General features: G+C 41.0%; 1 protein-coding gene across 1 annotated transcript in view; it reads left to right on the top strand.

The window, feature by feature from the left end:
* Positions 1-17,207, top strand: part of mRpS29 (mitochondrial ribosomal protein S29) — a 40,848-nt gene that overhangs the window by 8,178 nt on the left and 15,463 nt on the right. Inside the window, exons 2-6 of the mRNA XM_045751640.2 lie at positions 7,777-7,901; positions 11,517-11,730; positions 14,944-15,036; positions 15,613-15,749; positions 16,272-16,432. Of these exons, the coding sequence (XP_045607596.1) occupies positions 7,777-7,901; positions 11,517-11,730; positions 14,944-15,036; positions 15,613-15,749; positions 16,272-16,432 (730 nt within the window). The remainder of the gene's footprint in view (positions 1-7,776; positions 7,902-11,516; positions 11,731-14,943; positions 15,037-15,612; positions 15,750-16,271; positions 16,433-17,207) is intronic.

Raw genomic sequence — 17,207 nt, 5'->3', positions numbered from 1 at the left:
CCCAGCCATCTCTTTCCTGTAATATCTCTGTGGCTCGATCATAGAAACTGAGTAAATTCGATACACAGGATCTTCCTGATCGAAAACCATACTGTCTGTCTGATATTATATCATTTCTCTCCAGGTGTTCTACCCATTTAGTTTTGATTAGCTTTTCCAATACTTTCACTATTACACTTGTCAATGATACAGGTCTATAATTGAGGGGGTCTTCCCTGCTGCCACTTTTGTAGATTGGAACTATGTTAGCCTGTTTCCACACGTCTGCTACGATTGCTGTACACAGGGATGCCTGAAAGATCAGGTGAAGTGGAATGCTGAGCTCAGATGCACATTCTCTCAGAACCCATGGTGAAACGCCATCTGGGCCAGCTGCTTTGTTCCTCCCGAGCTCCTTTAGCATATTTTCCACTTCATCTCTAGACACCTCTATCCACTCTATGTTGTTCTCTGGAATTCTTATTGTGTCTGGTTCTCTGAAGATTTCATTTTGTACAAACACACTTTGGAACTTTTCATTTAATGTTTCACACATTTCCTTTTCATTTTCCGTGAATCTGTTTCCCATTTTCAACCTCTGGATATTATCCTTTACCTGCAATTTGTTGTTTATGAATTTGTAGAATAGGCCCGGTTCTGTTTTACATTTATCTGCTATCCCTTTTTCAAAATTTCTTTCTGCCTCTCTCCTTACTGCTGTATAATTGTTTCTCGCATCTTTGTATCGCTGGTATGTTTGGGGGTTTGGCCTCTTCCTATACTGATTCCATTTTTGTGTCTTTTGGTCTCTTGCCCTCTCACAATTTCTGTCGAACCAATCCTGTTTTCTGGTCCTGCATCTCTGTTTTGGTATGAATGTTTGTGTGCCTTCCTCGTATAGTTTTAAAAATTTGGCATACATTTCATTTACTTCCCTGCCTAGCAACAATTCTGTCCAATTACACTCATTAAAAAAATTTCGAAGTTCCCCATAGTTGCCTCTCTTTAAATCGAGTTTATCAACTGTTTCAATGTCCCCATTTTCTTCTAGATGATATCTTAAAGCATATTTAATGTCTAACAGGACGTGATCACTCTTTCCCAAGGGAGGAAGGTACTGGATGTCAAAAATCTCTTCTTCTTTCCTGGTGAATACTAGATCCAGTACTGACGGTATATCTCCTTCCCTCATTCTTGTGGCTTGCTTTATGTGTTGATACAAGAATGTCTCCAGAATGAGGTTCACAAATCTGCATGTCCAAAAGTCCTCCGTTCTTGCTTCATAGGCCTCCCAGTCTATTGCTCTAAAGTTGAAGTCCCCCAGTATCAACAGTCGTGATTTATCTTTATCTGCTTGTACAATAATATCTCTCATGACCATTATGAGGCCCTCTCGTTTGTGGGTTTGTGGGCGTGTGTGTGTGTGTGTGTGTGTGTGTGTGTGTGTGTGTGTGTGTGTGTGTGTGTGTGTGTACTTACCTAATTGTACTTACCTAATTGTGCTTGCGGGGGTTGAGCTCTGGCTCTTTGGTCCCGCCTCTCAACCGTCAATCAACTGGTGTACAGATTCCTGAGCCTATTGGGCTCTATCATATCTACATTTGAAACTGTGAATGGAGTCAGCCTCCACCACATCACTTCCTAATGCATTCCATTTGCTAACTACTCTGACACTGAAAAAGTTCTTTCTAACGTCTCTGTGGCTCATTTGGGTACTCAGCTTCCACCTGTGTCCCCTTGTTCGCGTCCCACCAGTGTTGAAAAGTTCGTCCTTGTTTACCCGGTCGATTCCCCTGAGGATTTTGTAGGTTGTGATCATGTCCCCCCTTACTCTTCTGTCTTCCAGTGTCGTGAGGTGCATTTCCCGCAGCCTTTCCTCATAACTCATGCCTCTTAGTTCTGGGACTAGTCTAGTAGCATACCTTTGGACTTTTTCCAGCTTCGTCTTGTGCTTGACAAGGTACGGGCTCCATGCTGGGGCCGCATACTCCAGGATTGGTCTTACATATGTGGTGTACAAGATTCTGAATGATTCCTTACACAGGTTCCTGAACGCCGTTCTGATGTTAGCCAGCCTCGCATATGCCGCAGACGTTATTCTCTTTATGTGGGCTTCAGGAGACAGGTTTGGTGTGATATCAACTCCTAGATCTTTCTCTCTGTCTGTTTCATTAAGTACTTCATCTCCTATTCTGTATCCTGTGCCTGTCCTCCTGTTTCCACTGCCTAGTTTCATTACTTTGCATTTACTCGGGTTGAACTTCAACAGCCATTTGTTGGACCATTCACTCAGTCTATCCAGGTCATCTTGTAGCCTCCTACTATCATCCTCTGTTTCAATCCTCCTCATAATTTTTGCATCGTCGGCAAACATTGAGAGGAACGAATCTATACCCTCTGGGAGATCATTTACATATACCAGAAACAGTATAGGTCCAAGGACTGACCCCTGCGGGACTCCACTTGTGACGTCTCGCCAATCTGAGACCTCACCCCTCACACAGACTCGTTGTCTCCTGTTGCTTAGGTATTCCTCTATCCACCGGAGTACCTTCCCTCTCACTCCAGCCTGCATCTCCAACTTTCGCACTAGCCTCTTGTGTGGCACTGTATCAAAGGCTTTCTGACAATCCAAAAATATGCAGTCTGCCCACCCTTCTCTTTCTTGCCTTATTTTTGTTGCCTGGTCGTAGAATTCAAGTAACCCTGTGAGGCAGGACCTGCCATCCCTGAACCCATGTTGATGCTGTGTTACAAAGTTCCTTCGCTCCAGATGCTCCACTAGTTTTTTTCGCACAATCTTCTCCATCAGCTTGCATGGTATGCAGGTTAGGGACACTGGCCTGTAGTTCAGTGCCTCCTGTCTATCCCCTTTCTTGTATATCGGGACTACGTTAGCTGCTTTCCAAGTATCTGGCAGTTCCCCTGTTGCCAGTGATTTGTTATACACTATGGAGAGTGGTAGGCTCAGTTCTCTTGCTCCTTCCTTTAGAACCCAAGGGGAGATTCCATCTGGGCCTATAGCCTTCGTCACGTCCAACTCTAGTAAACACTTCCTTACTTCCCCACTGGTAATCTCAAACTCTTCCAGTGGTTCCTGGTTAGCTATTCCCTCACTTACCTCTGGAATTTCTCCTTGTTCTAAGGTGAAGACCTCCTGGAATTTCTTATTCAATTCCTCACACACTTCCTTGTCATTTGTAGTGAATCCTTCCGCCCCTATCCTTAATCTCATAACCTGTTCCTTTACTGTTGTTTTTCTCCTAATGTGGCTATGCAACAATTTAGGCTGAGTCTTTGCCTTGCTTGCGATGTCATTTTCGTATTGTCTTTCTGCCTCTCTCCTCATCCTGACATATTCATTCCTGGCATTCTGGTATCTTTCTCTGCTCTCCAGTGTCCTGTTATTCCTATAGTTTCTCCATGCCCTTTTACTTTGCTGCTTAGCTAGCCTACATCTTTGATTAAACCATGGGTTTCTCATCTTCATTTCTCTGTTTTCCTTTTGGACTGGGACAAACTTGTTTGCTGCGTCCTTGCACTTCTGCGTGATGTAATCCATCATATCTTGGGCCGTCTTTCCCCTGAGCTCTGTTTCCCATGCTATATCTGTTAGGAATTTTCTTATCCCCTCATAGTTTCCCTTTCGGTATGCTAACCTTTTGGTTTCGGTATCCCTCCTCGAGTTCAATAACCCTTCTTCAATCAAGTACTCAAACACCAGTACACTGTGGTCGCTCATTCCTACTGGGTCCTCAAAACCGATTTCTCTTATGTCGGAGTCGTTCAGAGTGAAGACTAGGTCGAGTCTCGCTGGTTCATCATTGCCTCTCATCCTTGTGGGTTCTCCGACATGCTGCGTTAAAAAGTTGCTTGTCACCACCTCCAATAGTTTGGCTCTCCACGTATCCTCGCCTCCATGCGGTTCCTTGTTCTCCCAGTCAATCTTTCCGTGATTGAAGTCGCCCATGATGAGCAGGTGGGATCTATTTCTACAGGCAGCAGAGGCTGCCCTCTCAATTATAGTGTTAACTGCCTTGTTGTTGTTTTCATACTCTTGACTGGGTCTCCTGTCATTTGGTGGAGGGTTGTATATTACTGCTACTACTATTCTTGGTCCTCCCATTGTTATGGTGCCTGCTATGTAGTCTCTGTAGTCTCTGTAGTCTCTATGTAGTCTCTGTAGTCTCTGTAGTCTCTATGTAGTCTCTGTAGTCTCTGTGTGTGTGTGTGTGTGTGCGTGCGTGCGTGCGTGCGTGCGTGCGTGCGTGCGTGCGTGCGTGCGTGTGTGTGTGTGTGTGTGTGTGTGTACTTACCTAGTTGTGCTTGCGGGGGTTGAGCTCTTGCTCTTTAGTCCCGCCTCTCAACTGTCAATCATCTGATGTACAGGTTCCTGAGCCTACTGGGCTCTGTCATATCTACACTTGAAGCTGAGTATGAAGTCAGCCTCCACCACATCACTTCCTAATGCATTACATTTGTCTACTACTCTGACACTGAAAAATTCTTTCTAATGTCTCTATGGCTCATTTGGGCACTCAGTTTCCACCTGTGTCCCCTAGTGCGTGTGCCCCATGTGTTAAATAGTCTGTCTTTATCAATTCCTCTGAGAATCTTGTATGTGGTGATCATGTCCCCTCTAACTCTTCTGTCTCCCAGTGATGTGAGGTTTAATTCCTGTAGTTTCTCCTTGTAATTAATTATATTTGTCAATTTAGCTTCATTAAGAATAATTTTGCGGTTAGTAGGATTTCTTTAACTGAAAGATTTGTTGCTCTTTACTGTTTCTATAGAAAATGTAATTACCCTTTCTAGTAGACGTCAATCTTTGATATTTGAACTGTTATATACTTACACAATTTTCTAAAGGCAGTTCTTATGTTGGCCAATCTAACATATGCTGCTGATGATATCCTTTTGATGTGGGCCTCTGGGGACAGGTTCGGTGTGATATCAATCCCAGATCTTTCTCTCTATTTGATAAACCTTGATAAATGTAAGTTCGTCCCAAAATTTGGTTTAATAACACATTTTCACATGTATTGGGTCTTTCCTTCATCATCATTCAAACACTACGGTATTATTTTACTTAAGTTAGTTGTAAATGATAATGTAAAAATAGCCACTGAGGTCTGATTAAGACTTTATAATCATGTAATCTATGTTTTACTTCACTACTCACTGGTTGAGTTTGGAATGCAGAATAAATTAGCCTCCTTCAGCGGCGCCTTGTTTCTAAATATGTTTCAAACTCTCACTGTATCTTGTGCTACCCACTCCGTCAACTCAAATTTTGCTACAATGTACCTCTTAACAAATGTTATGTACTCTCACAACCCAATGACCCTTGTGTATATAAATAAATAGATTTCAACTGTAAGGAGTATGGTTTGCACCTTGTTATTCTAATAATGGATGTCTTCTCTGATAAGAGTTCAATCCCCGACCGTCCAAATGGTTGGGCACCATCCTTCCCTTCCCCCGTGCCATCCCAAATCCTTAACCTGACCCCATCCAAATGCTATCTAGTCTTTATGGCTTGGCACTTTCCCCCCTGGGAGTTTTTTTCCCCTTCCCTTCTCTGATACGAGAGTGCTTTGTTAACAAACAAAGTAATACAAACAGTGCTCTAAGCATTGTTAATGGAAGCGCTAATTATATGATGAAGTGTCATGTATTTACATTAACAGATCCCATGAGCACCACACCAGAAACAAATACCTATTTGATATTCCAAGAGTACGACTTAGTCAAATTAGAAATGCTTTACAAATCAAGGGACCTTCAATGTGAAATGACCTTCCCAATTATGTTAAAGACTGTACCTCTCCCAACCAGTTTAAGATAAAAACTAAGTACTACCTAATTAACTCACTGTAACCTACCTCACCCCCAAAATGTCAACCCATGTCTACTATTTTAATTAAACAATGCTGTTTGTTGACCAAATTGTATTTTTGCTTTTTTTCTGCTATGTTTCCTCCCCCCCTTTTTTCCATTTTTTTTTCTTATTTTTTTTCTTATTTTTTCTCAACACAATTTATACTTTAATCTCAATTAGTATTAAGTTTTAGACTTAGTGTTTTTCCTGCCCGAAACGCTTTGCGTTATAGTGGTTTTAGGTATTGTATGTACTAGCTCTATCTATAAATCCATCAACTTTTGTATCTTACCTTATATGTATGTACTTTACCTGAATAAATATTTGTATTTGTATTTATTCAGACGAGAACAGCAGCGAACACAAACCAGCGCATATACAAACAAAATGGTTTGTATGTACAAACTTCTCAGTGAATGAAGTTGTTTCTAGCCCGGTATCCGAAATTGCAGTAGACAACTTGACCAGTCCCCCTTGAGAACTCCTGCTCCAACATTTACGCACTACAAGCTCCTGGATTTTACTCCGTTTTGACACCATGATATAATCATTATTATTATTCTTTTTCGGGATATTGACCATTTAGTTTCCAGTCCAGAAATCTATGGCCTAGTTTTATCATTGTCCTTATCTCAACAACAATACCAACAAGCATAACTTATCTAATCAAACCAAACTTTATTTTGTGCATTTACCCTGTTACGATAATCTCCTTCAAGAGAGATTTGGCCTGCTCTTTCCTGTCGTCATGTTACTTCAGTACATCTACAACATTTAGATACTACAAGCAAGTGTAGTACATATTTAGTCAAATATGTTTTGCCAGGCGCAAACGTATCACACACTCGCTCTCCACCTCCCCCCTCCCTCGTCGCTGATCACCAAACTAGCATTTCCAGCCTGCCCGCTTCTGATTGGTGAATCGACGTCTGCACCACTGCACTTCTGCACCTCAGCACCATCTACCTAGCCGATGTCTGGGCCTGCACCAGCCATTGGAGTCAGACTATTCTGTGGTCTCAAGCTGAAACAACCATCTGATATACGCTCTGTCTATTAGTGGATGTTCTCAGCCGGCGCTTTATTCTCGGCACCTGTTAATTTCATTTTGTCTTTATCCATTTTAGAGTAACGTCACCACTATATTATTTTTGTTATTTTTTGAATCTTGTGAGTTTGCACTGTACATAGCCAAGGAATTGTCTTATTCATAATTTGTTTTAAATTTAATTAAAGTTTAATTGTTCATACTATTTGTTTTGCTTGTTTTGCCTAATTTTGCCACAGGACACAACAGCTATGCAGTCATCTTTTTTTTTTTTTTTTTTTTAAATGTGATAGGCATTGACACCAGCCATTGGGAGGACTGCCGAACACCTACACTTCTTTTTTCCATCACAACCCTAAAAGCTGTGATAAAACTCTTGATATAATTTGTAACTACTGTGTTGAATGCTTCACATGCCCCTAATATATGTCATTGGGGTAAGTTATTTCAGGTTGGTTTAAGTCTTGCAATCTACATTGCTAACTGCCTATTAATAACGTTATGTATTAATAGGCTGAGTCATGTACGTTTTATATAAGAATGAATTGGTGATTGCTTACCACCGGCTTCCTTTAAGTTACAGTGTTAAAGGGTAAGGCAAGGCATATACTGCTAGGCTAGATTAGGTAAAGTTATACAGGCATAACAAACTTGGTAACTGCCACTATTAGAAATTAGCGATTTGCTCTCCAGTCAGTGATGGTATTGTATCATCATCATCAAATATAATACAGTATTGTAATTCAGTTTGCAGTAAGCTAACGATATCTTTTTTTTTTTACAAATTAAGTTTTTTATGAATATTTTAAATTACACATTGTTTCAATATTAAATGATTTGATCATTATTAAGATTATTTTCCTCACAGGTCCTAACAGTTTACTTCAAATCCAAAAGAGTCCAGTTTTTTTAAGGAAAGCAGCAAGATGCTGGAGCAGTGAGGCAGCTCCTGCGGTGAAGATCACAGCTCCACGCACTTCTGTTCATCACCCAGTGAGTGGGAAGAGCTTTATCCATTTTTTCTATTTTGAAAACCATGAAAACATTATACTGTTTCACAACTATTTGCATGTAGTATATAGGATTAGGCTGCCAATCTCCGGATGGTTGCTGGTCTCTGGTGTCTGGACATCAGTATATTAACAAACTTCCGTTTCTTATATATATGTTGTTTGGTGACACCAAAAAATTTGCCAGGTAATAAATTCAGTCATGTATTTCTTCTTAAATGGCTGTGTTACAAAGATTCTTAGTAACGCTAAGAAATTCCCTGTAGATGGCAAATTCAGGAAGGTGTTTATGTGACATTAGAGATTTTGGAGTGATAGAGGTCACTACTACTTTTAGTTTCACCAGTCAGAGGGAAGGTAACATTGTTCATCTTATCTTTTAGCTAATAATGTTGCTGGCTCAGCTGGACAACTGACCAGTCACATTGTATATCAGCTGATGTATATATATCATGAAAATCGGTGTACATATTCACCGGAAGGTTTAATACACTTCTCAGTGTAACCCAGAATATAAAGAGTTTATTTCATCTCTCAACTATGTTCAGGAATAAAGTATACGTACTGGTTGGCCAGCAAATGCCAGTGAAGGCTAGTATATATATATCTCCAGTGGTTCAAATATTGGTAGATGGCAAGAATTGCATTGAGAGGACTAGTGGTTGTGTGTTTGAAGATGACATATATGGTGGTACCTTCGTTTTCGAATTTAATCTGTTCCCAGAGACAGTTCGAAAACCGAAACGAATTTTCCCTTAAGAAATAATGTAAATTGATTTAATCCGTTCCACACCCCCAAAAATATTAACTTAAAAATACATTTTATACATACTACTACTAAAATTTTGTACTACAGTATGTACAAGTACAGTATATCTTACCTATGTTGAGGATTCTTATTGGCGTATGGAAGACAGTGAGGAAGAGGGGGAGGAGGAGGAGGAGAGGGGTTAGTGTTTGGAAAGGGAGTCCCCCTTCCATTATAACAGCAATGATAACATTTCTGGGGTACTCTCTTTCTTACATTTTGCAGGCATACCAATAGGACCTGGTTGTGGCTCACTGCTTGCTTGTCTTACTAAGACTGTCTGTAGACAATTGTTTTTCTCTGTTTTAACACTTGTCTGTAGTGAGACATCACATTGTCTCTATGAATGGTCTCTTGTTTTTCCTCTGTTGTCATTCTCACAACTATTTTCTTAGGTTGAACTTTACCACCCACTTTTTTTGGAACCCATGGCATGATATATAATAAGAACTTTTATGTTCAGAAACCAAAAATGCACAAAAACAATGAAATTCTTCACAAAGAATTCAAGCGGAGTCATCAATAGGTGGGAGACACCGGTAAACTGAAGCATGCCACGTGCTTGGTCGGCCCATACGTGTATCAACAAACTCGAGCACCAAGGCAAACCTCAAATACCACCTCAAACTTTTCAAAGAAATTGAGCTCAAGAACTGAAAAACTTGAAAAGAGAGGCATTTGAAAACCGAGGTTCCACTGTACACTGAAATATGTACCCCTGTTTATTGGCAGAAAGAGTGGATGGGAATTTTAAGATCGGTGGACAAGAATGAAGATTAGGTTGGGAGGGCAGGCAGGTGAGAAAATGGGCAGACAAGTACAAGACTACTTAACTAACAAGGAAACAGGTCACAGGTAAACTTCTCCCCCCCCCCCTCTCTAATTCCATCCATCCCTCTCCTTTATGGATGGAACTAATGCCATATGAATTGGTTTGTCTCTGTGATGGTGACATGTAGCCATTGCCACACTATCATCAAAATCCAGTTATAGTTTAAGTACAGATACTGTATCTTATTCACCAATTTTTCTTACATTTTGTATGTATTTTCAAATTAATTCCAATGAACAGTATTTCATTTTTATTTGTCCTTGGAGGATAAATTCATTTGTTGGCAGTGTTCGAATAAAATAAAACATTTAACCACGTAATGTGGCATGTCCCATCACTACCACATAACTCCCACACAACTCCAACATAACTCCAACACAACTCCAACACATACCCACACAATCAAATCTACCCATAGTAGGAAAGCAACATGTAAAGGATCTGGGAATAATAATATCTGACGACTTAACGTTTAGGGAGCTTAACCAAGCAAATATAGCATCAGCTAATAAAGTTATATGATGGATTACGAGAACCTTCAAAGCCAGGGATCCCATCACAATGCTCATACTATTCAAATCACTGGTGCTGTCCCCCCTTGAGTACTGTTCAATACTGTATTCACTTCTTCCTTTAGAGTAGGAGAGATTGCTGAAATTGAGGGAATACAAAGAACATATATGGCACACATTGACACGTTAAAGCACCTAAATTACTGGGATTGTCTCAGAGCTTGCAAAATGTACTCTGTAGAAAGGAGACTAGAGAGAGGTATCAAACAATATATAAGAACATAAGAACAAGGGTAACTGCAGAAGGCCTATTGGCCCATACGAGGCAGCTCCTATTATTGACCCATACGAGGCAGCTCCTATAAGTAACTATACATATACATGGAAGGTACATGATGGACAGGTCCCAAATTTGCACAGCAAAATAACAACATTCTGGAGTGAACAATATGGAAGGAAATTCAGAATAGAGTCGGTGAAGAATAGAGGTGTCAGAGGCACAATCATAGAACACTGTATGAACATCATAGGTCCATGGTTCTTCAATATCTTCCCAGCAAGTATATATGAGAAATATTGTTGGAACAAAAGTGGAAGTTTTCAAGAAAAAAATGTACAGTTTTCTGCAAGAAGTGCCAGACTAACGGGGCTGTAGTTAAATACTTAGCTAATTTACCCGAGAGCCACTAACACTAGTGGCCTCGATGAGGAAATGAAGCTGGCAGCTTGTCAAAAGTCATGTCGAAGTGCAGGGGTTAATGATCATGACATCCCTGATTGTGATTTGCAGCTGAAAGCTTAATATTGCTCACAATTAATTTTTAATGATTATCTTCAATGGGTGTCATGGGAAAACCATTAAGCATACTGTAGTTAAGACTAAAGTAAAAAACTAAAATAAAAATAAAACTAAAAACTGATTTGTTTACATTTGGAATTTGATGGTGTTTTCTTGCTTACCTGGGTTGGTGAGTCATAGTGCTACCTCTGAAAAATAAGGTTTGGAAGCTGGGCCTTGGAAAATAATTCATATGAGGATGAAATCTTTCTTCAGTCAGGTTTTCTTAGTTCATATTCCTCATTTGACAGGTTGAAGTTCAAAATTTTACTTGGTGAAATTTATACATAGAGCATGGAAAATGGAGGAACTGAAAGGTATCTCTTTTACTATTGTTCTGACTGAGTGTTTAATTATTTTCCTAAATGGGCATTATTGTGCAACCTCAGGAAAAGTAGGTGGTGTCATACGAAAGTAGTCAAGCATAGTGATAACAAAATTGTATTGTTTGTTTACATTTTGCTTAGGTATATGTACTGTGCAGTTTTGTAATATCTTTGATGTTCTTTACCAATTCTGCTTTTTTTCTCTGGGTCAATTCTTCTCCACTTCATGAAAGTGGAAAACAGATTATTACAATGATTATATTTTTCCAACTTCTATTTCAGGGTCTCCACACACAAGACCATCTGGGTTTGTGGTACACCTTACAGCCAGATGCAGTGAAACAACTTTTTGGGCATGGTGGCATTCCCATGCAGTATGTGACACAATGTAAAACATTTGCTGAGACCTGCCTCATGATTAGAAAACCAGCACTTACTGCCATTGACTACATCAAGAGAACAAACCTTTCATTACCTCCAAATAAATTTATTCTTTGTATCCTTTTTACTTAATGATTAGCTAATCCAGAGAACAGTATGAGCTTTTGTTTTGCAGTACTTTACAGGTAAATAATATTAAAGCTTGCAGCCAGCCAGGCAGGCAGGCAGGCTCACAGTCAGTCAGGCTCATAGCCAGCCAGGCAGGCAGGCTGGCTGGCTCACAACCAGGCAGGCTCACAGCCAGGCAGGCTCACAGCCAGGCAAGCTCACAGCCAGCCAGGCAGGCAGGCAGGCTCATGGCCAGGCAGGCAGGCAGGCAGGCAGGCAGGCAGGCAGGCAGGCAAGCTAACAGCCAGCTAGGCTCACAGCCAGCAAACCATCTAGGCTCACAGCCAGCCAGGCTGCTCGACTCCCAGACAGGTTTCCAGCTAGTGAACCAAACAAGTTTGCAGCCAGCCAGGCTCACAACCAGCCAGTCAGTCAGGCTCGCAGCCAGCTCGGCCAGCTCAGCAAGCCAGGCTTGGGGCAAATGTGGCTGGCAGCCAGCCAGCAGCCATGCTACTAGCCAGTCAAGCTTGGTCAGTCAGTCAGCCAGCCCAGCTCGCAGCCAGTCAGCCAGCCAGGCTCGCAGCCAGTCAGCCAGCCAGGCTCGCAGCCAGTCAGCCAGCCAGGCTCGCAGCCAGTCAGCCAGCCAGGCTCTCAGCCAGTCAGCCAGCCAGTCAGCCAGCCAGGCTCGCAGCCAGTCAGCCAGCCAGCCAGGCTCGCAGCCAGTCAGCCAGCCAGTCAGCCAGCCAGGCTCACAGCCAGTCAGCCAGCCAGGCTCGCAGCCAGTGAGTATTGAGTAAAGGGAAAGAGTAGAGAGAGAGTAGGAAAGGACCATTACAGTGGTAGCTTTCAGTTACCATTACAATAAAGCTACCATTGTAATGATCCTTTCCCACTCTCTCTCTACTCTTTTTCCCTTCACTCAATACCCCCAGCTTAACACTGTTACAGTTCAGTATGACCCCTCACTGAACTGCCACGAAATATAAGCTGAATATTAAATGAGGAGGACACAACAAGAATAGGAGTTATTAATTTATAACTAATAATTAAAATCATCAAACACTGCCATCACCTTCCCAAAACATAAATGAATGTGTCTAAATTATTGTTTCCCCAGGAAGGAAGGGACTCAATAATCATGGAACTCAAAGGGGCAACTAAATAAATCTTGAGGATGAATGCTGTAATCGTTACAGAACTGAAGGGGGATTCAAGAGCGACTCTAATATTCATAGATGGAGGAGAGAACACGAACTTTCTAAGCCAACACATCAACCACATATAAAAGTGACAAAGTAGAAAAATAGATTAAAAAGGCTAATTAACTGAATACCACTGGAACAAATATATTCACTTTATTAAATTAAGCACGTAAATTAAAATAAAAATTTGAAAGGTCCTAACACATCCTAAGAGGCAAATGACGGCAATACTGAAATATACATGAAACTGAAGTGCACTATACCGTACTACTGCAACCAGCCCAGCTGTTAATGGCTTGCCTCCCACAGGTCAACGGGACCTGTACCCCACTAAGCCCCAAGACACACTGACTCTCATATTTCCTAAAACTCTAACCAGTGGAACAGGCTCCACCCACTTAGTTCCTAGGCCCACTTAACTCCGCCTATCAAAACTCAACTAATGACTATAGTGTCTCATTCTTAGGCCAGCCAGACCTCTGACTAGCCCCGCCCCTAAGTGACACAGGCCTGTCCTGAACGTTATGTTTTACTCCTGTAGACTCATGAACCGATCCCACGTTACACAGGAAACCACAGCCGTATATGGCTCCCAGCTCCCTCACTCGAAACTTGAGAATTACGGTAAATCGTCACTGTTCTTAAAACTGTCAAATGGTTACTGGCGAAGGCAGGAGGAGAGGGGAATGAGTGGGAGTATAGAGGGAATCGAGTGGGGGTTAGAGAGGGAAATGGAGAGGGCCAAGAGTGAACCTCTTGACTCAGGGATATGACTAGTGAAGGTGAACTGTGACAAATGGGAGGGGAGAAAGGGAGAGCCATGAACTAAGCACCAGATCATTATAACAATAGCCTACTGCAAATCTACTAATCTACACTTGTTTCAACTCTACTCATCGAGTCGCCCACTCTTCCTCAAAAAGTCGCTTCCATACTCGCTGGGCATATGGCTAAAAAGAATCATCAGCAAGAAGCAGAACCTACAGGAGCCCCAGGAAAACATTAGGACATTGCAGATGAGGAGTCACAATAACATGGCTGAAAAATGTTGACCAAACCACACACTAGAAACTGGAGAGACAACGATGTTTCGATCCGTCCTGGACCATTATCAAGTCGATTGTGTCACACAGTCGACTTGATAATGGTCCAGGACGGACCGAAACTTCGTCGTCTCTCCACTTTCTAGTGCGTGGTTTGATCGACATTAGGACATTATTCAGAAGTAGAGGATACCCAAATGATGTTATTCTAGCAGCAGCGACAAAGGTCCTGGGAATAGACAGGTAGATTCTACTAAACATGGGATGGAGACGTGACGCTAATGAGAGAGTGATCTTACCTCTCCTCTCCTCTATTTCCCAGGAATTGCAAGTCCCCTACAACAGAATATGAAAAACCTGTGGGACTGGCTTAAAAACGTGTACAGAGAACATCCCGCATGGCCTATCTTTCCACAGAAGTCACCAATGTTAGCATGAAAGAAGGGGAAATTTCTAAAGGACAACCTGGTTAGAGCACTCTTTCCATAATGTTACAACTCTTCCATTGACGCTTCAAACCCGCAGAGGGGGTGTTAGCCAAGTTTCAATCCATCCAGAGAGACTATGCAGGGGTTAAGGAGGCCCTTCATTTAAAAACATGGAAACTTACCCAGTTAAATACCCATTGTTTCATGTTCCTAATACCCCAGTTAATATCCCTTTTTGTATATTACTACATTCATCCATTTGTGCACTTCGATCATTTCATTATAAGTCGTTGTTTCCTTCCTATGTTGGTGGTTAAGGAGGCCCTTCGTTTAACAGAGCTGATGTGATCTTTCAGTGTGCAGTGATCTTAGGATGATAGCGTCAGGGAACAGCCTGACCTCCAGAAATTGGCATTTCATTACTTTAAACGCTGGGTTTTTGTGTGCTTCACTACTGTAAATTGTACGTTTATGATTGATCTTTTAAATTCTTAAATTATTTGTGTATAGTAATTTTAATAACTTGTAGTCCTTAACCTGGCAACAGATGGCAATGATGGTGTTGGAAAATCTTTGTCACTAGTGCATATTACTCATTTCTTGTCGGAGGATGGATGGCTACTGATTCATCTTCCATGGGGTAAATATAATTTAACATCTATTGAATAAATATAATTTATCATCCATTGGGTAAATATAATTGATCATCCATGAGGTAAGTGTAATCACTCATCCATGGAGTAAGTGTAATCAGTCATCCATGGGGTAAGCATAATTGATTAACTAAGAAGAGAACCATAATTGATCTTCCACAGGGCAAGTATAATTCGTCTTCTGTGGGTTAAGTATAATTAATTTTTTGTGAGATAAGCATAATTCATCATCTCTGAAATTGCATTACTGATCAGTAATATACTTTACTATAGATCTTTAAAATTTTGTAGTTCTGCACTTAAATCATGCAAGGTTTGTGAATGAAAATAATCTTCACTGGTGCAGACAATGAGACACAATAACATGGCTGAAGATATGATGACCAAACCACACGTCAGAAGATGAAGAAATGACGACATTTTGGTCCATCCTGGACAATTATCAACTCGAAACATTGTTGCTTCTTCATCATCTTGTGTGTGGCTTGGTCATCAATGTTCACTTGTGTTATATGCTCATAACGGTCTTAGTTGTGGCGGTGATAGTCAAGTATTTGTTTCAGCACCTCGCTGGAGGAGAGGCTTCAAGGAGATAGCACAGTCAGCCTCTGTGCCTGGCCGTTATGATCATCCTCTCGATGCTGTTATGTGGCTTCAGCATTTTAAATCTCAGAATTCTGAACTTCTTAAGACCTTGCAGGTAAAGTACTGACTTTCACTGTGTGGTTTGTAGTACTGTACATGTGTTGTAGCTCCCTGATCCGGGGCCAGGGTTCATCCAGGACAGTGTTCACTCGCTCGGCTCTTGTTGGGTTTTGCTCTACCATTATAAGCATCTTTTTAAAGGTCTTGCTACTGAGTTAGGAAAGGGAGACAGTGTAAAGTTGACCTCAATCCTCTATCTGAGCAATTGCTAAGTTTAAGACAGAAATCAGAAGCAAATCACTCGGCACAATTCTACGGGCCGAATTGGAATCATAGCAGAAACCTGTTATAGCTGTTAAGTTCTGGTTAGTAAACTATCCACTAAATTGATTGTCACCAGGTGGCAGTACTGTACTTGGTTACCATAACAAAGTGAGAGAAGCCAGCAGCCCTCACCTCACCTTTTGCCTGGCATTCACCTGTATCACACTTAACTCTGCAGAGGCTAATTCAATTTCAGTAAGTTGACTGATTATTTCTTGAACCTTTTTCTTATTAGTGCATCATTTCATTGCAGCTTGTGACGAGCGAGAAGTATATGTGGTCTAGACGTGAAGTGACAGAGGTTGGAGTTCCCCTTTCAGAACTAATAGAGACGGGTATATCTCGGGCCCGATATGCCTCAGATTGCATTATGGCTCTTGCCACTGAGCTGAAGCAGTATGCTACAGCAAAAAGGTAATATGCTAAATACAATAATATTGAAATTGTTTAGTATTTCATTTAGTTAAATGTTGATGATTTATAATTTGAAGCTTTAATAATTTTAATAATAATAATTTATTGTGTCCGGGGGACAGGAAGCTAGAGTGTATTCATACACGTTAGGCTTATATCGAGGACCCTCTCCCCTTCCTAAGTGCGAATTACTAACCCCGCCCAGGATGCAACTCCACAACAAGCTGACTAACTCATGAGTACCTACTTACTGTTAGGTGAATAGAGCATTAGGTGAAAGGAAATGTGCCCAACCATTTCTTTCCCGCCTGGAAATCTCGATTGTGCATCTAGAATGAACCCTGACTACTACAGGAATAAATATGGGGGGGGCACATTTATTGTAACAACTTACACAAATTATTACAATAATGGCTGAATCAAACAGGTACACAAAAATCTAAATCAAACACATTTTTGGTACAAAGCGAGTAACAGTTAGCTTACAATTTGATATGTATTGGATATGTATTGGAAAAACATAGTGTATTTTACCTTCAGAGCAGTGAGACAGAAAATTGATACAAATTTTGATCGCAACATTAGGATAATGAGACGACAATTTAAATGAACATAATATAATCTTACCGTGTAGTTATAGAAAACTGCATACCCTCAGCATTATACATCAACAGATTCTGGGGCTATCCAAGATCAAACTAACTCAAAACATACAACACACACAACCTGGATCTGACTTCAATAGGGCTCAAAATGCCTGTCTATTAAGCTATCT

The sequence above is a fragment of the Procambarus clarkii genome, chromosome 23, assembly GCF_040958095.1.
Source record: "Procambarus clarkii isolate CNS0578487 chromosome 23, FALCON_Pclarkii_2.0, whole genome shotgun sequence".
In the NCBI taxonomy this organism is placed as follows: Eukaryota; Metazoa; Arthropoda; class Malacostraca; order Decapoda; family Cambaridae; genus Procambarus; species Procambarus clarkii.
The sequence above is the reverse complement of the archived record's forward strand: the minus strand, read 5'-3'. Positions and strand labels throughout refer to the sequence as shown.